The sequence below is a fragment of the Amblyraja radiata genome, chromosome 38 (assembly GCF_010909765.2).
Source record: "Amblyraja radiata isolate CabotCenter1 chromosome 38, sAmbRad1.1.pri, whole genome shotgun sequence".
NCBI classification, from domain to species: domain Eukaryota; kingdom Metazoa; phylum Chordata; class Chondrichthyes; order Rajiformes; family Rajidae; genus Amblyraja; species Amblyraja radiata.
This window is the reverse complement of record NC_045993.1, coordinates 958,706-978,415: the sequence shown is the minus strand read 5'-3', so window position 1 is coordinate 978,415 and position 19,710 is coordinate 958,706. Positions and strand designations below refer to the sequence as shown.

Sequence of the window (19,710 nt, the reverse complement as noted above, 5' to 3'; positions counted from 1 at the left end):
AATTATGTCTTTAAAACCACAGGATTCGAGACACTTACTAAAATTCCCCTTCAAAATTGCAACAGAAAAATTCAAGTATCTGGGTATTCAAATTACGAGAAGACACAAATCATTATTTAGTGCCAATTTTATACCACTATTAAATAAACTGAATGATATGATTAAATTTTGGAAAACACTTCCGCTCTCATTGATAGGTAGAATTAACGCTATAAAAATGACTTTCTTACCACAATTAATATATTTGTTTCAAGCGATCCCAATATATATTCCAAAATATTTTTTCAAAAAACTAGATTCCACTATCACTAATTTTATATGGGATTACAGAACACATAGAATTCAACGAAAGCATTTGTGCAAATCTAAAGAAGTTGGGGGTTTATCATTACCTAACTTTATGTATTACTACTGGGCAGTGCATATTAAGAACATAATGTACTGGTTGGATAGTTCCACTCAGCAGTTGGAGTGGATAAGAATGGAGAAAGAGGAGTGCTATCCGCACGATATAGGAACGATCCTGCTCTCACCGATAAAATTGAATAGTATAATATATAAGAAGAACCCAATTATTCACAATATAATAAGAATTTGGAAACAAATAAAAGTGTCCTTGAAATTAAATAATCGATCAGTACTAACCCCACTATTGAACAACCCCGCATTCAAACCTTCTCTCATCGACAACACATATCAACAATGGGATAGACTGGGGATTAGGAGAGTAGGGGATATGTATGAATTGGGTAAACTGTTATCATTTCAACAATTAAAATTAAAATTTAAATTGAAGGATAATCAATATTTTAAATATATACAGGTATGTGACTTTATGAAGAAATATACACATAGATTTCAAACTATATTTTTAGACCCTTTAGAAGAAGCAATGAATATTAAGCCTGATTCACAAAAATTAATATCATACTTTTATAATAATATATTATATAGAGAATCACCCTCAACAGAAGCACTAAGGGAAGATTGGGAACATGAGCTAATGATAAAGATCTCGAAGGATAGATGGGAAAAGTATTTGATGAATACACATAACTGTTCTATTAATACAAGACATAATTTAATTCAATTCAAATTATAACATAGACTATATTATTCAAAAACGAGGTTGAATAAATTTTATCCAAACGTCTCTCCCAGATGCGATAAATGTTTGTTTCAAAACGCTAATATAACACATTCATTTGTAGGATGTACAAAGTTGAATACATTTTGGAGTGATATATTTGATATATTTACAAAGCTCTTCAAGTCAAGAATAGAACCCAAAATGGAATGGATTATATTTGGAATAATAGGAGAAGATACCAATTTAAATAAAGACCAAAATGTTTTTTTTAATTATGGGTTAATAATTGGAAAGAAATTGATACTTAAATTTTGGAAAAATACAACCATACCAACTGTTAAAATGTGGATTAGGAATATGATGGACATAGCACGCCTTGAAGAAATGAGACTCCGACTAATAGATAAATATGACCAATTCTTAAGGAGTTAGTCTCCTTTCATCGACTTTTTGGAATCATGTGATGCAGCGGTACCATAAGGATTGCTGATTTCAGTTCATGACGTGGATAGATCTACATCTCCGAATATAGATTTGAAAAATTCTCTTTTAAGGGGCCTTCTCTCCTATTTCTACTTTCCACCTTTTCTTTTTTATTTTATTTTTTTATTTTTATTTTTTATATCCACACTTCACATTTTTCTACTCTCTACCATCTATTTTTCCACTCTTACCCCTTTCTATTGTTTTCTTTTTCTTGGCTTGCTTACTCATAACATAAAACTAGAGGTTGTACATGGAATGGATTACGGTATGACATAGTTGGCACCTAAAATTAGGTGCCACTGTATTGTTTTGTATTGTATTAACTTCTAATAAAATAAACAAAAACAAAAAAAACAAAAACAAAATTTAAAAATGTGAAGGACGGCAGGAAACACATTGTTTTGTATCATTTGATGTGATCTTGCGAAGGACAGATATGCAGAGAATAAAAATGAAAAGCACTGACTTCCCTGGAGGTTTCTTTGCTGCCTCAATAACATTCTACAATAGCTCAGGTGGCCAAGATTTAAGTAAAGTTTAGACATACAAACAGCAAGGTTCCTAGTTTGATCCAAGTCTGGATCATTTGTCTGTCTATTCCCTCCACAGATGCTGCCTGACCTGCTGAGTTCCTCCAAGATTAGATTCAGCCGTTAGGGCTAATGGAATCAAGGGATATGGGGAGAAAGCAGGAACGGGTTACTGATTTTGGATGATCAGCCATGTTCATATTGAATGGCGGTGCTGTCTCGAAGGGCCGAATGGCCTACTCCTGCACCTATTGTCTATGTTACTATTCCAGCATCTGCAGTTTCTTGTGTCTCGCCTACTTCTACTTTGTTGCTCCAGCCCACAGCACGTGACAACCTTATTCTGTTGTCCTCAGCATTGAATATACTGAATGGCTGAGCAGCCACAGCTCTCTGGAGTAGCTGATTCTGACAATTGAAGACATTGCAGTCCCCGATGACCGACCCTTGCAAAGGATCAACATCATTTGAAAAAGCTATGTGTGTCAAGCAAGGTTCTTGACAGGCATATGTGTGGGAAGAACTGCAGATGCTGCTTTACACCAAAGATTGACACGCAAAAGTGGAGAAAATCAGCGGGTCAGGTAGCATCTCTGGGAAATGGAATAGGTGATGTTTGGGTCGAGACCCTTCCTCAGACTCATAGCTTCAAAGTTCAGTCCAACAAAGCTGGAAGTTGTGGAATGATACCAGAGAGTACGTTCGCTAAATTGGACGGGAAAAAGAAATGACTTTGATCGTCATTTCCAGTAACCGTTTTGGATAGGAATTAAAGACCTTCCTCCAATAATGTGTTGCAAATAATAAAATTTAAACCATTTATATGGTAATCTTTAATTATGAATAGAGGCACAGATAATCTGTCAATACTAATTAATGACTGGGAAGGTGTCAAATTACACAACAATTATCATAACATTGTGTTCTCTTTATTCATAATGTATGGAGCAATAAAAATATCATTGGGTGGCATTTACACAGAAACACATTTCCTAGTTACATCTTTACTCTGAGTTCTTAGCCCTAGGGGAAAATCATTCTATCAACATTGACAAATGATTAAAGAGCAAGTGAGTATTCTGTGCAGACAGAACCATAAAGAGTCATTAAAAAAAAGTTGCTGCATTTTTAATGGAGACAACAGTAATATAATTAGATCAATGAGGTGATGCCAAGTGTAGATTTGCGAGGTTGAAGATTTTGAGTGGGAAAGATTGAAGAACAGTATTGAAATCGTGAGGAGAAGAAAAAAAATAAGTACAAGCTCATGGTAAACTCAACCCAGGTACGGTTTACAGCAAAGCAGTGTTGTGTAGGGGAGACTTACCCTTTAACGGGTTCAATGACAGTGGCCCCAGTGTAGTCCTCTCCGCTCTCTGTCTTCACCACAGGCATCACCAGGTCATGCTTCATTGCCTAGCAACACAGACAACTCATGCAGTGGCTTATTCCAGTACCGTAACCACTCTACAACTACTTTGCAAATCTTATTTTCAAACAGCTACTTTATCTGATATAGCAAGATTGTGGGGTTGAGGATGACCTGGAGCGTGGCACTTACATCGCCCGGCGCGGCTTTAAATGGCCGCGGGACTTGCTAGCGCCCGCCGGGGGCTCCAACATCTAGACCTGGAGTGTGGCCTTGCATCGCCCGGCGCAGTTTTAATGGCCGCGGGACTTATTTACCATCGCCCGCCGGGGGCTTTGACTCTGACATCCGGAGGAGAATGGGGAGTGCAGGGGAAAGATAAGTCTTTGCCTTCCATCACAGCGAGGAGGAGATTCGTTGTGATATATGTTTATGTAAATTGTGTTGTGTCTTGGTTCTTCTACTTGGTTTGTATGACTGCAGAAACCAAATTTCATTTGAACCTCAATGAGGTTCAAATGACAACAAATAAATTGTATCATTGTATCAAGATAATAAATAAATACGAGGAAGGCTTACAGGAGAACGCGCGACCTTTGCACTTTCCCCCATACAGGGGGTGGTGGGCATACGGAATGAGCTGTCATAGGAGGTAGTTGAGGCAGGTACTACAACTGAATTTAAAAGACATTTCCTCAGGATAGGAAAGGTTTAGAGATCGACGAGACCAAACGGTAACTGGGAGATCGTTTTGCCTGATCCCCTGCTTGCTAAACACTTTAATTCTCCTACCCATTCCCACACACGCCTTTCTGTCCTGGGACTCCTCCATTCTCAGACCGAGGCTAAACGCAAATTGGAGGAACAGCATCTCATATTTCGCTTGGGCAGCTTACAGCCCAGTGGTATAAGTATACAGCGCCCTCCATAATGTTTGGGACGAAGGCCCATCATTTATTTATTTGCCTCTGTACTCCAAAATTTGAGATTTGTAATAGAAAAAATCACAAGTGGTTAAAGTGCACATTGTCAGATTTTAATAAAGGCCATTTTTATACATTTTGGTTTCACCATGTAGAAATGACAGCAGTGTTTATACATAGTCCCCCCATTTGCCTCCACCACCAAGCACTTTCCAAGCACCCATCACGCTCTCTGTAAAAAAAAACTTGCCCCGCACATCTCCTTTAAACGTTGCCACTCTCACCGTAAAGCTACATACTCTAGTCTTTGAAAAGATGCTGAATGTCTAACTTATCTGCACCTGGTAAGTTTGGAGAGATTCTCATTGTTTGGAGGGTTCCATATTGTTTGAATGAGCACAGATAACTGATGCTTAATTCAAGAGCGCCATGGTGGATTCTTAAAAAAAGGCACAAAGTGCTGGAGTAACTCAGTGGATCACGACCCTTCTTCAGTCCCGACCTGATACGTCGCCTAGCCACGTTTCCAGCATCTGCAGTTCCTTCTTAAACACGTTCTCCACAGATGCTGCCTGTCCCGCTGAGTTACTCCAGCACTCTGTGAAACGTCACCTATCCATGTTCTCCACAGATGCTGCCTGACCCGCTGAGTTACTCCAGCACTCTGTGAAACGTCACCTATCCATGTTCTCCACAGATGCTGCCTGACCCGCTGAGTTACTCCAGCACTCTGTGTTTTCTTGTGCCTTTTTCAGCATCTCCAGTTCCTTGTTACTACCATAGATTCTTACCTGTCGGAGCAACTGAGAAACGACTTTGATTTGCTGGCCACGTGAGAGGAGGTAGGAGAGAGGTACCCCTGTAACTCTGGCCATCTCCATGTAGTTAATGACGCACATCAACTTCTCCATCAGCCGGAGGGGCAGGTAGGCATCCTTCAGGCAGTAAACAGCCAGCCGCCTTCGAGTCTGTTCATTACCATTCTGGACAACAAAGGGAAGAAAGAAACAGCTGTTGCTTGTAGAACATTTCTGACAATTCTCAAAATTGTTGCTTAAACTCAGTAAATATATCAATAGAAATAATTTCTACTAATTTTAAATTCTATTCTAAAAATAACTCAATTAGTTCCAGATTGAATATTAAAAATGTCCTCAGTACATTTGTATAGGTTTTACGCAGAACTTTATTTATTTATTGCAATAGCTTCTCCACAGTTCAACGGTGATTTTTAAGGTAAAATATTGAGTCCAACTAAGCACATGACTGAAGTAGAACGCCACATAGACTTGCTGCAACCATCTCAAAGATCTCCCACCTCTTCATCATCCTCCAATCATCTTTCTAATTTGTCCCACAGTGGATCCCACAGACAAGATAGTTACTCTCATGAGTATAATCCTTTTTGACCAACATTGGAATACCACTGTGTCAGAAGTAACTGCAGATGCTGGTATAAACCAAAGATAGACACAAAAAGCTGGAGTAACTCAGCGGGACAGGCAGCATCTCTGGAGAGAAGGGTCTGAAGAAGGATCTCGACTCTAAACATCACCTATTCCTTTTTTTCCAGAGATGCTGTCTGACCTGCTGAGTTATTCCAGCTTGATGTGTCTATCATTGGATTACTGCTGATTGTTGACATTGACAACTGGATCTAACTTGATTAATAAGTAATAACTTGATCAGTACGGGTGTCAAAGGTTCCGGGGAGAAGGCTGGAGAATGGGATTGAGAAGGAAAAATAGATCAGCCATCTTCAAATGGCGGAGCAGACTCGATAGGTGCAAAGCCACTCCATTGAAACCAAGTTAGAGGAACCATTCTGGGAGATTTCTTGCCCCCAACAAACATTCTAAAACGTGTTTAGTTCAACTGAGGTGGCAGAGCCTCCTATCCTCACTCATCACTGAACACACCCTGCCGCTCAATACCTGCAGGTCTGTAATAATCGAATGCTGGACATCTTCCTTCTGTTCCTGCAGGAAGTGGAAGCTGACAGCGTTGAGTGAGTATGACCTGAGTTTGTAGTCTCGCAGCAGCACCTAAAGGAATACATTACCACAAATAAGTCAGCAAACAGGAAAAGTTTACTTCTTTACCAAGCTACTTCAAACCCCACGATGTAATGGCAATAGCGGGCACCTGATTACAGAAAAAATGGGCAGGTATGGAGTCCAAATGTTCACGGATTGATCATAGAACAGAACCGCACAGGAACAGGCCCTTCGGCCCACAATGTTTATGCTGAACATGAAACCAAGTCTGGTCTGGTCTCATCTGCCTGCACGTGATCCAAAACCCTCTTTGCCCTGCACCTCCATATGCCTATCAAAAACCCTCTTAAACGGCCTACACGAGAGATGAAGGAAAGAAAGGGGAGTGTCAATATATATTAGTTAATTTGTTTGTTTAGCTTCTGGTCACGTGTGACGAGGTACAGTGAAAAGCTTTTGTTGCGTGCTATCCAGTCAGCAGAAAGACAATACATGATTACAACCAAGCAATTTACAGTGTATGGATACATGTTAAGGGAATAACGTTTAGTGCAAGGTGAACCAGCAATGTCCAATCAAGGATAGTCCGAGGGTCATCAAAGAGGTAGATAGTAGTTTAGGGCTGCTCTCTCGTTTTGGTAACAGCTGGGAAAAAACTGCCCCTGAATCTGAGGGGTGCTTCAGTGCTCGTGATAAATGATGTCTTGGAACAATCAAGGACAGAATCTAGATGTTTAGAATTAATTACCAGCATAGAGCGCGGTTACACTAATAGGACTATTCTTGAGGCTTGCTCATGGTGGGGTAAAAGCAAGTCACCACAATTAGGGCAGCACAGTGGCACAGCGGTAGAGTTTCTGCCTTGCAGCACTTGCAGCGCCAGGGACTCGGGTTGGATCCAGACCACGGGTGCTGTCTGTACGGAGTTTGTACGTTCTCCCCATGGCCCGCTTGGGTTTCCCCCGAAATCTTCAGTTTCCTCCCACATTCCAAAGGCGTACAGGGTTGTGGCTTAATTGGCTTGGGTTTGTATACTTGGCACAAATGTAAATTGTCCCTAGTGTGTGTAGAGGTTTGTGTTAGTGTGCGGGGATCACTGTGCGGGGATCGCTGGTCGGTGTGGACTCGGTGGGCCGAAGGGCCTGTTTCTGCGTTGTATTTCTAAAAACTACAACTAAAAAACGGTCGATTGTCAATACTGTGGAATCTGTCGGTTGAACAGCTTCACGCACCTGCAGGAGATCAAACTGCACTCTTCCCTCTGTGTTGATGACTTTGTTCTCCCTGCGACCCATCTGACGCGACTGGAATGCGGTCTCCCGGATTACTGACTTTAAGGTGGGAATACGACCCAGGAATGGGAAAGTTGACACCTGAAAAACAGTAGACTCGGATTCTTACTTGATGCCAGTGTCAAGTCATTCAGAGCCAGTGAATGGACAAACCAGACTGAAGCATTGGTGAATCTGCTCTTTTCATGTTCACCAACTCCCAACCGACAAAATCATATTTTGGCACCGGTTATGTTTCCCCAGTCTCACAAACGCCAAGAGACAGGAAGAATGTTTAGCACAAAATAATAATTCAGAAAAATGGTTGTATTGAGATTCGATCACAAGCCTCATCCACTAAATTTCTAGTCTCGCCCACAAGACCACAAAGAGGCATCAATCAATGCATAAAAGGAAACTGCTGGACAGATTGAGCCTATATACAATGAATATTTCACAGGAGGCTGCCATTAGATGAGTGTTGGTTCTTGGATGAAGTGAAAACATTCCCTCCTTCCCCACAGCCCAATACTTCTGCCCCCTTTCAGATATTCATGGGAGTTTGGAATTGATCCTCCTCCATACAATGCGGTCTAAATCACATTTAATCTCGCTATAGAGACCATTCACTCGCATCAGCTATGCTAGTCACCAATACCTCTGTCCATGGAAACGGTTTATCATACATACCTTCTCTCCAGAGATGCTGGGATGGCTTTGTAAGAGAGGTGGGGCTGATCAGAGACCAAAAGGAAATGCACTTGTAGAGTCAGAAGGCATAAAAGGCATAAAAATGGCTATCACCATTCCTTCTCTCCAGAGATGCTGCCTGTCCTGCTGAGTTACTCCAGCATTTTGTGTTTATCATTCACGATGCTGGGCATCTGAACAATACCACATTTGCCCCACATAACTAAACTCTCTGCATTGGTACTACAGGTGAATCTTCCTTGCATCCTCTCCTAGCCAGCCATTTTGCTGTTCTTAAATGGCCACTGGGCAATGACAATCTTAGATTGTTGCCCTCCCTCTCGGTGGCTGGATCAACGAGAAATAGACAAATGTCTTCTTTATGCCTCATTTATAGCACAGAAACAAGCCATTTGGTAAAATACCACAAGCCGATCTTTCTTAACAATACCTTCCCCACCCTTATAATGGAGGCATAGAAAACTGAAGATGCTGGTTTACCAAAAAAAGCAGTCCTGGAGAAACTCAGCAGGTCAGGCAGCATCTCTGGATAACATGGAATGGTCAAACTGAAAAAGGGTCCTAACTCAAAACGTCACCTATCCATGTTCTCCACAGATGCTGCCTGACCCGCTGAGTTACTCCAGCACTCTGTGAAACGTCACCTATCCATGTTCTCCACAGATGCTGCCTGACCCGCTGAGTTACTCCAGCACTCTGTGAAACGTCACCTATCCATGTTCTCCACAGATGCTGCCTGACCCGCTGAGTTACTCCAGCACTCTGTGCCCATCGCTATAACCCTTGTGCGTATGTGTTCCACTCTTGACACTCGCTGTTCCAGCTCCCGGTTTTTCAGCGAGTACCGACTGGTAATGTTAAATGCCCGCCTTGACACTTGTCGACAGAGCTCTGAAAATTCGCCTAAGTGGGACAGGCCCTTAAGGCTTACCAGCAGAGTGCAACAAGGTTCGGACTTGGTTTTAGTTTAGTTTAGAGATACAGCGTGGAAACAGGCCCTTCAGTCCACCGAGTCCACGCTGACCAGCGATCACCCGTTAGTTCTATCCTACACACTGGGGATAATTTACAGAAGCCAATTAACCTATAAATCTTGAACTTGAACTTGAACTTGAAACCCACGCGGTCACAGGGAGAATGTGCAAACTCCGTACAGACAACACCCGTGGTCAGGATTGAACATGGATCCCTGGCGCTGAGACAACAACCCTTTCATAGCAAAAGGATTTGATTCATAGCAAAAGGATTTGAGTATAGGAGCAGGGAGGTTCTACTGCAGTTGTACAGGGTCTTGGTGAGACCACACCTGGAGTATTGCGTACAGTTTTGGTCTCCAAATCTGAGGAAGGACATTATTGCCCTAGAGGGAGTGCAGAGAAGGTTCACCAGACTGATTCCTGGGATGTCAGGACTGTCTTATGAAGAAAGACTGGATAGACTTGGTTTATACTCTCTAGAATTTAGGAGATTGAGAGCGGATCTTATAGAAACTTATAAAATTCTTAAGGGGTTGGACAGGCTAGATGCAGGAAGATTGCTCCCGATGTTGGGGAAGTCCAGGACAAGGGGTCACAGCTTAAGGATAAGGGGGAAATCCTTTAAAACCGAGATGAGAAGAACTTTTTTCACACAGAGAGTGGTGAATCTCTGGAACTCTCTGCCACAGAGGGTAGTCGAGGCCAGTTCATTGGCTATATTTAAGAGGGAGTTAGATGTGGCCCTTGTGGCTAAGGGGATCAGAGGGTATGGAGAGAAGGCAGGTACGGGATACTGAGTTGGATGATCAGCCATGATCATATTGAATGGCGGTGCAGGCTCGAAGGGCTGAATGGCCTACTCCTGCACCTAATTTCTATGTTTCTATGTTTCTAACCCGCTGTGCCCCGAAGGATATCAGTGCATCATGATCATTTGTTTAGACAACCAGATTAGTGAAAGCTGGGAGACCTCCCTGCTGTTTTCTAATGCACAGAACATCTACTACTCTGCAGGGGGATTAGGCTGAAGCTTGGTCCACAAATTATCCCCGTGGCCGTGCCAACTGCTTCAGCAGAAAGGATAATGTGGCGAGAATGGGTCCAGGGTCCCTTTTGTTGAAAATCTGAATGATTTAAGGCGGGGATAATAAAGAAGATTACATATGATATTACCATGTGGTTGAGAGTGAAGAATAACCTTCAATGCACTCTGGTGAATGAAGCTGGAATGAATCAAAAGGGGAAGCGTGCTCACGCACATGAGGAGCTACAACCAGGGCATGTGCAACAAATGGGAGCATAGTGGGAAATGTGTTAGAACAGACAACCTTGAACATCGTGTCCACAAATCCCGACAGGTCATTAAGATAGTTAAGAGAGGATGGTTTCCTTACTTAGCTGAGGGGCAGAATATTAATGTGTAGGAAGGAACTGCAGACGCTGGTTTACACCGGAGATAGACACAAAAAGCTGGAGTAACTCAGCGGGACGGGCAGCATCTCTGGAGAGTAGGAATGGGTGGTGTTTTCGGGTCCAGAGTAAAGTAGGGTCTCACACAGAATATAAAAGCAGGGAAGTTTCTAAAATGACTTACGACACTCGAATCTTGTTCACTCTCCGATCTCAACACTGACTGTAATGGAGAGTTTACAGTGGAGATTTATGGGGATATCGCCAGGATTGGAACATTATAGCTACAAGAAAAGATTGGCTTGGTTGGGGCTGTTTTCTTTGGAACAGAGAAGACCAATTGGAGCTTAATTAAGATGTCTAAAGTGGGAAGTGGCCAAAATAAACAGAATGGGCTTATTTCTCTGAGCAAAGAAGTCAACAACGTGGGGACACACAATTATTTGCAGGATTAGAGGGCGGATGAGGACAAAGTGTTCATGTAGAGGGTGGTAGAGGTTTGAAACTTGCCACCTGAAAGGGAAGTAAACGGAGAAACATTCCAGACATTTGAAGGGAGTCTGGATATGTACTTGGAGATGCGACTCACAAGGCTTGGGGCAAGACAGAGCGTGCAATGTGGGTACTGATGATGGATTGGATGGGCTAATATCTTCCTTTTGCATCATAAATGGTCTTCAATTGTCAAGTGTAGCACAGTGGTGCAGCAGGTAGAGCTGCTGCCTCATAGCTCTAAAGACCTCTAAAGGTTCAATTCTGACCTTCAGTGCTGTCTGTGTGGAGTTTGCATGTTCTTCCTGTGACCACATGGGCTTCCTCCCACATCTCAAAGACGTGCAGGATTGTAGGTTAATTGGCATTTGTAAATTGCCCCTAGTGTGTAGGGAATGGATGTAAGAGTGTGTGATAACATAGAACTAGTGTGAATGGATGATCGAGTGGGCGTGGACTCAGTGGGCCAGAGGGCCTGTTGCCTTGCTGTGTCCTTCAATCAAATATTTTAACTGACTGAAGTGGTGGCAGAGGTACAAAGAGCTGATCTACTTCACCTGCACTGGAGATATTTGAGTTTAAGAAGGAACTGCAGATGCTGGAAAATCGAAGGTACACAAAAATGCTGGAGAAACTCAGCGGGTGCAACAGCATCTATGGAGCGAAGGAAATAGGCAACGTTTCGGGCCAAAACCCAAAAGGGTTTCGGCCCGAAACGTTGCCTATTTCCAGAAGAGTTTCGGCCCGAAACGTTGCCTATTTCCTTCGCTCCATAGATGCTGCTGCACCCGCTGAGCTTCTCCAGCATTTTTGTGTACCCTGGAGATATTTGAGCCAGGCTGTGCAAAGTTCATGCAGCTTATTAAACATTCAGCAGCTTATTAAACATAATCTCTTGTCAAGGTAAGGAAACTCGAAGCATAACAAAAACTAACGTAGTTTATGGAAGGCATAAAAATGGGCCGTCATTCTTACCTTGAGCACTTGTGCTCTGTTGATCAAGTACGGCATGTCAAAGTTCTGAATATTGTATCCGGTAATTATATCAGGGTCGGCCACTCGGATAAACTCCGACCAAGCCTTGGGGGAAAGGGAAAAATATTCAAAGGTTTATGGTATTAAAATTGTACACCGACACTTTAAAATGAAGAGAAACTGCAGCTGCTGGAAACCTGAAACCAAAAACATCAATTGGAAACAGGAAGAAATATTAGAAAGGAATACAGGGATATGGGCCAAATGGCAAAGGAAGCAATGACAATGTTGGAAGACTATGAATTCATCCTTAGCTTATAAGAAGTCCATTAAGAATCTAATCACAGCAGAAAAGAAACTGTTCTTGAATCTGGTGGTAAATGAATGAAGGAGAAGAAGAATGAATACGTTTATTGGCCAAGTGTGTACACACAAGGAATTTACCTTGGTGCTGCGCCCGCAAGTAACAACACCACATACAGTAAACAATTAAGAATAAAACATAAAACATTAAGAATAAAACATTATAGTTTAAACATGTGAATGAGATAAAATACCAGAGCAAAAGGAGGCTAAAGGATGCTTTCACGCTTTTGTTTCTGCTGCGTGATGGGAAAGTGCCCTGGGCCCAACACTGATGCATTCTGCTAGGATGCTTTATCGTGTGTTTTTTGAAATTTGGAAGTATAAGTGGAGACATGCCAAATTTCCTTGGCCTTCCAAGTGACTGGAGGCATTGGTAAGTGGAGGCTTTCTTGGCTGTAGTGCTAATGTGAATGGACCTGGTGATATTGACTCCTTGGAACTTGAAGTTCTTGACCATTTTCACTTGAGCAGCATTGATGTAGATTGGGCGTGAACATCACACCACTTCCTGCAGCGATGACCAGCTCCTTGGTTTTGCACACATTGAGGGAGAGCTGGTTGTCTTGGTAGCATGCTGTGAAGCACTACCTCCTTCCTGTACTCTGTCTCAACATTGTTCGAGATCCGGCCCGTAATAGTGTGTCATCTGCAAAGTTGTGAATAGAAGTTAGAGCAGAATTTGGCCACACAGTGTTAAGTGTGCAGGACTTCAGCAAGGGGCTGAGAACACCGCCTCGCACCACACTCGTGTCGACATTTATCATGGAGGGATGCGTTGTTGTCAGCAAATCTGCCCGATTTCACGTTATTATGTTCGGATGGAGTGTCTGCATGGTTAGTCTGGGATTCTAGCCTGGTCTGGAATGTCTCTTGGCACCCCGAGGCCTTTGCAAAGGTCACCCCTAATTACTTACACAGGTCAGGATCAACTGATCTGAACACCTCACACTTGGTTTGTGTAAGAAGGAACTGCAGTGCTGGAAAAATCAAAGGTAGATAAAAATGCTGGAGAAACTCAAGCATCTAAAGATGCTGCCTCACCCGCTGGGTTTCTCCAGCATTTATATCTACCTCACACTTGGTCTTCACTCTGGAGTGAATCGCACAGTCATTCGGACTGACTTTTTCAACACATATACTCTACACATTTACTGAGGAGTTCTTTGGCGATTGTGGTGCTCATTTAGATTGGCCACTGAGTCCTTGAACGTGGACCAATCCTCCGACTCACAGTAGTGACATAGGAACTCATGTCTTTCTCCAGACCACCAAGAGACAATAATAGACAATAGACAATAGGTGCAGGAGTAGGCCATTCGCCCGTGAGCCAGCAATGTGATCATGGCTGATCATCCCCAATCACTACCCCGCTCCTGCCTTCTCCCCATATCCCCTGACTCCGCTATCTTTAAGAGACCTATCTAGCTCTCTTTTGAAAGTATCCAGAGAACCACTACTTATAACTTTCTGTTCCAGATCCTCACCGTGATATGTACATCCTGTTCAGAAAGTCGTGTAGTGTTGATATAATATATGTAGTCTTCATTTTTATATTGGCAGAATGTTGGCCAGCCCAGCAAGAAAACTGCTAAAGTGTCTGGAGAAGGGTCTCGACCCAAAACGTCACCTATTCCTTTTCCCCCCCCAGAGATGTTGCCTGACCCACTGAGTCACTCCAGAATGTTGTGTCTATCTCCAGCATGAAACACTCTGCATAGATGACATTTCTGGTCAGCACCCTTCATTAGTTTGATGAAGGTTCCCGACCCAAAACGTCACCTATCCATGTCCTCCAGAGATGCTGCCCGATCCGCTGAGTTAATTCAGCACTTTGTGTTCCATGCAAGGTTCCAGTACCTGTGGTTCCTTGTGTGTCCAAGGTAACGTTATTGTCCATCCATAACAGTGCGATTTGCTGAACCATTTCAAGAGTCATTAAGTGTCAACTAGGGAGTCCTGGATAGGCAAGACGGAGCAACGATGGTAATTTTTCGTTCTAGTGAGGAGACCTGCAACTTTCATGGTCAATTTCTTCCATGAGTAGCAGACCAAATTACTTGATTTATTGAATTCAATTTCAATGCTCGTTGTGGTGAGATTTGAACCTCAGTCACTGGTCTAGAACAATAACCACTTCACTACGAGGCACTCGGTAAGACAAAAAACGTGATCACCCAGAAGCAAACCAATTTTCCCCTCCACCTCCACTGAATGGAAGAGAAGTGCATGCTTAGTCATGTGTGCAACAACCACCTTCTATGTAAATTTGACTGATTATCACACTAGCTGGTGAGATCTAAAAGTGGACAAATTTCAGATACAAAACCGCAAGAGATCTTATTTTGGTATGAATGTCTCCAAAATGTGGGCCATTAAAATCTGCCTCTTGGGGAAACTGATCAGTTCTCCATCAGCAGTGTTTGCACAAAGTGTGTGTTATTGTGCACATATATTAAACAAAGAGGGGCGGGGGTATATATAGTTGCTGAGAAAACATGAGCAAAGCCTAGTCTGCAATGCACCACCAATGCTGCCCAGGGCAGACGTATGCAAATTCTAGCTCTCCCCAGCTGCCTACTTGAGACGCAAACAAAGTTCAGATTGAGAGTCTCGACCCGCAATGTCACCCATTCCTTCTCTCCAGAGATGCTCCCTGTCACGCTGAGTTACTCCAGCATTTTGTGTCTATCTTAAGTTCAGGATGAGGTTTCCAACCAGTGCTGACAATCCAAAAGACCCTTCAGCCCATCTAGTCCATGCTGACTAAACTGGCATTTTGGGCTAATCCTGCATTCGGCCTCCAAACACCTCCACCACCAGATCTCATACCTTCAGAAGCTCGTTCTCATTCTCGAAGCAGAAGACCTGTGACCCCACAATGCTGGCACAAGACCGGAGGGTGAAGACGTTACGGATGAAGGGGTCTTTCTCCCCCTGCCGCAGTACCATGTTGGCGATCTGTATCACAGGGTCCTTGTCAGCCTCCGGGAAAATACCTAGACAAAACACCATGGGGTCAGATGCAGTTGCACAAGAAACAGAAGCAGAGCGTAGATGGGGATTGTACGTATATATGGCAATAATCTCACTGATCTGTATGCAGATAAAGAATGTCATTGTACCTTGAATTGTACCATGAAAACAAAGGGATCATTGAAACCACTGAAGTCCTTCATCTGAAATGATGCTCCCCTTATTTCAGATACCCCCATGAGGGGGATGCAATCTCACAGCAAGCCCTGTTAAGCTCCTTCAGAACCTTGCCCTTCAATAAAACCATCCCTCATTCTTAGATTCATAAGTGCAACAAAATATAGAACCAAGCCCTTGGACCCACAACAGCCATCAAGTACCCACTTATGTTGGACCTACACTCATCCGTTCATTATAATCTCCAAAATTACAATCGTTTCCCTCCAAGTTTGACCATCCATCTACACCTTAAAACCAACTAACCCACCACGCTGTACGTCTTTGGGTGCAGAAGGAAACCAGAGCACCTGGAGAAAACCCACCCAGTTACAAAGAGTACGTGCAAACTCCACACAGACAGCACTGGGTGATCGGGTTGGATCTCAGGTGACTGGAGCTGGGAGGGAGCAGTTGATAGCAGTCACTTTCTGTCACATTTTAAAGCTAGCGAGTGACTTCAGGATAGCTGATCCCAGATTTCCAGGGCTGGAGAGTGCTGGCCTCAGCTTCCTGCTATTGTGGTGCCCAAGACTGAACAGTTACTGATGGAGCAGCATCTCCAGATAATGGAGAACAAATCAATGGCAGTTTCAAACTGCTCAATACACCACAAGTCTCAAGCCAACAAAACTAAGGGTCACTTATTCCTTCTCTCCAGAGATGCTGCCTGACCCGCTGAGTTACTCCAGCTTTAAACCGGTTTAAACCAGCATCTGCAGTTCCTTCCTACGCAAACTAAAGTAGTAATGGAATAGAGGACAGTGGGTGAAAAAAGTATTTTTTCTCCAACAAATCAGCAGCTCTTTCATCATTTGATAGGTTACATTATCATACCCACGTTTACATATTTTACAGAGATAGATGGCCCTGTGATTTCTTGATTAATACAGGCGTCAGAGGTTATGGGGAGAAGGCAGAAGAATGGGGTTAGGAGAGAGAGATAGATCAGCCGTGACTGAATGGCAGAGTGGACTTGATGGACCGAATGGCCTAATTCTACTATCACTTATGACCTTATGAGACATCCACTCAAAAAGAAACAAAGTCCTTTGCATATCAGGCATCTTTCTTTTCCTGCAACTCCACAACAACTCAGTATAAAGGTTTATGCTCCACTTGAGTGAACATTACTTGGGAAAGCATCAACCAATGTATGAACAAAGAGATCTATAAGCACAGATAGAAATGATTAAGCCTGTGCCAGTAATTTGTTAGAGAAATCCAATTATTTGGGCAAAAGGATTAATTCCATCCCCTGGGCACATCTTGCTCTCAAATATTTATTCAAGAGAGCCTTATCATATTCTTCCTGTCCAATTCTGTGTTGGTCTCAAACACAGCAATGATTAGAGTTTGGGTTGGGGGGGGGGGGGGGGGGGGGGGGGGGGGGGGGGAGGGCGATGAGGGAGGGGACAACTGTTACACCGGTCATGTATATGACAGGGACAGACACTGTTTTGGTTGCTCTACAGACTTGAGTTTCAGCACTATTATGGGCTGGTTACTGACTATTACTGATTATTAATTTATTGTATCATTGATTATTGTAAATTTATTGTGAGTTATTGTGTTAATAAACCCATAACGCTGCAGCAAGTATGAATTTCCATTACCGGTACATCTGACAATTAAACTCTCTTGACTCTTGGATGTACACCGATACTGCAGTTAGCACTAGCCTCCAGGGCGGTGATTATTCTTAGTCCTCCAGCTCAAATGTCCAGGGCAAGTGCACCTCATCCTGCAAGATCTGTCTGTTCAGACTACATACTGTTGTGCCATGAATGCAGAACAAACCCCTGCCTCCCCTGCTGCTGTGTGCCACCATGTTGGGAGCCTAATGCAAGTCATAGCCTTCTGCTAAATAATCTTTATGCAATCAGTGCAAAGAATCATTCATGGCCCAGAATGGAGAGGCAACCTGCGAGTGCTGGTGTTAGGCAGGCATCAGCCTTTGCAATCTGCTGGCTGGCACAGTGAACGTGGGCCATGGCTGGGGTCTGGCAGTGAGGGCCGCCTGGATCTGAGCAACACTTGCTCTATATGTGACAGGAGCTGCTCTCTCTGCTTGGATGCCCAGCTCTCCCTGTTGGGCTGAGGAACGACCACACTAATGCAGACATAAAATGCTGGAGAAACTCAGCGGGTCAGGCAGCATCTACGGAGAAGAGGAATTGGCGACGTTTCAGGTCGAGACCCTTCTTCAGACTGATGGGGACAAAGAAAGAATGTAGGCAGAGACAGTGGGACAGCGGAACACCCCTCATTCTCCTGCACGCCCAGGAATAATGTAATAGCCTGCTCAACTATAGTCTCCCAACAACTCGGGCCCACGAGTCCTGGCAACATCCTCATGAATCTTCTCCACACTCTCTGCAGCGTCCACCCTGGACTGCAGCTGTCCACGTAACAGGCAGTGTTGCCGTTTTTTAATAACCCACCCTTCCTGCCGGCACATTCAATGTCGAAGCTGAGCACACGGAGCGGAGCGATTTTCTGCCACTCGCCCTCAGCGGCGTGGCTGACGAAGTCTGTCCAGGCCACGTCTACCTCCATCTGTGCCAGTGTCACCTGCAGCCAACATTGGAAACAAACTGCTCATTAGCAACGTGTAGAAGGAGCACCGATCCACTGATCTCCCGGTTGTTCAACACTTTAACTCCCCCTCCCATTCCCACAGTGACCATTCTGTCCTGGGCCTCCTCCATTGTCAGAGTGAGGCCCAACGCAAATTGGAGGAACAGCACCTCATATTTTGCTTGGGTAGCTTACACCCCAGCGGTATGAACATTGACTTCAAGTAGCCCTTGCTTTCCCTCTCTCTCCACCCCCTCCCCCTTCCCAGTTTTCCTGCCAGTCTTACTGTCTCCAACCACATTTTATCTCTGTACCGCCTACTCCTCTGACATCAGTCTGAAGAAGGGTTTCGGCCTGAAGTGTCACCCATTCCTTCTCTCCAGAGATGCTGCCTGTCCCGCTGAGTTACTCTGGCTTTTTGTGTCCATCTAAGATCGCCTATCCATTCCCTCCACTGATGCTGCCTGACCCTCTGATTTACTGCAGCACTTTGTCTATTCATTCATCAGCAAAAGCCCAGACAGATTTATTTTTTAATTTATTCACAGATGTAACCACACTAAGGAAGGCAGCCTCTGCTGTGGACTGTCCATTTTCTTTGAGATAGGTCTCTTGCTTGGACAGTTACAGTCCAGGATGGGTGCTGAACGTTAAGCACACTGAGCTGGAGTAACTCAGCGGGTCAGGCAGCATCTGTGGAGAACATGGATAGGTGACGTTTCACAGAGTGCTGGAGTAACTCAGCGGGTCAGGCAGCATCTGTGGAGAACATGGATAGGTGACGTTTCACAGAGTGCTGGGGTAACTCAGCGGGTCAGGCAGCATCTCTGGTGAACATGGATAGGCAATGCTTTGGGTCGAGAACCTTCTTAGACTGAAGGTGGTCTGAAGAGGGTGCCGACACGAAATGGCGCTTATCCATATCCTCCACTGATGCTGCACGACCTGTTGAGTTACTCCAGCACTTTGTGCTTCTTACAATTCCAGCATGTGCAGTTCCTTGTGTCTGAACAGTGAATGCGCTGGGAGGGGAGGGAGTGTTGACATGACTGTGACAATGCAGGAACAGTCAGGACAGAGTGTGAATGGGAGGGTGGCACATCCATGCACCTGCTGTCATGACCTTGCAGGCAGAAGAGGCAGCAGGTTTCTGCAGAGTTGTGCAAGACCTTGACATCGCTGCTGCTAATTCTGTGCGGCCACCACACACCATTGTTGGATTTTCATTTGGACAGAGGCAGTCGTGGATGAGAACATCTCTGAACCACGCAGGAAGGTCTTAAGAGAAAAGATGACACAATGGAACAAGGCCGGGGCGATACATAAAATAAAATAGTCAGTCTG

At 43.9% G+C, this 19,710-nt stretch overlaps 1 protein-coding gene across 1 annotated transcript in view; it reads right to left on the bottom strand.

The window, feature by feature from the left end:
* Positions 1–19,710, bottom strand: part of pold1 (DNA polymerase delta 1, catalytic subunit) — a 114,052-nt gene that overhangs the window by 62,446 nt on the left and 31,896 nt on the right. Inside the window, exons 7-13 of the mRNA XM_033013117.1 lie at positions 18,231–18,360; positions 15,427–15,593; positions 12,232–12,336; positions 7,628–7,768; positions 6,333–6,443; positions 5,190–5,381; positions 3,434–3,522 (exon numbers count right to left, since the gene is read on the bottom strand). Coding sequence (XP_032869008.1) covers positions 3,434–3,522; positions 5,190–5,381; positions 6,333–6,443; positions 7,628–7,768; positions 12,232–12,336; positions 15,427–15,593; positions 18,231–18,360 — 935 coding nt within the window. The remainder of the gene's footprint in view (positions 1–3,433; positions 3,523–5,189; positions 5,382–6,332; positions 6,444–7,627; positions 7,769–12,231; positions 12,337–15,426; positions 15,594–18,230; positions 18,361–19,710) is intronic.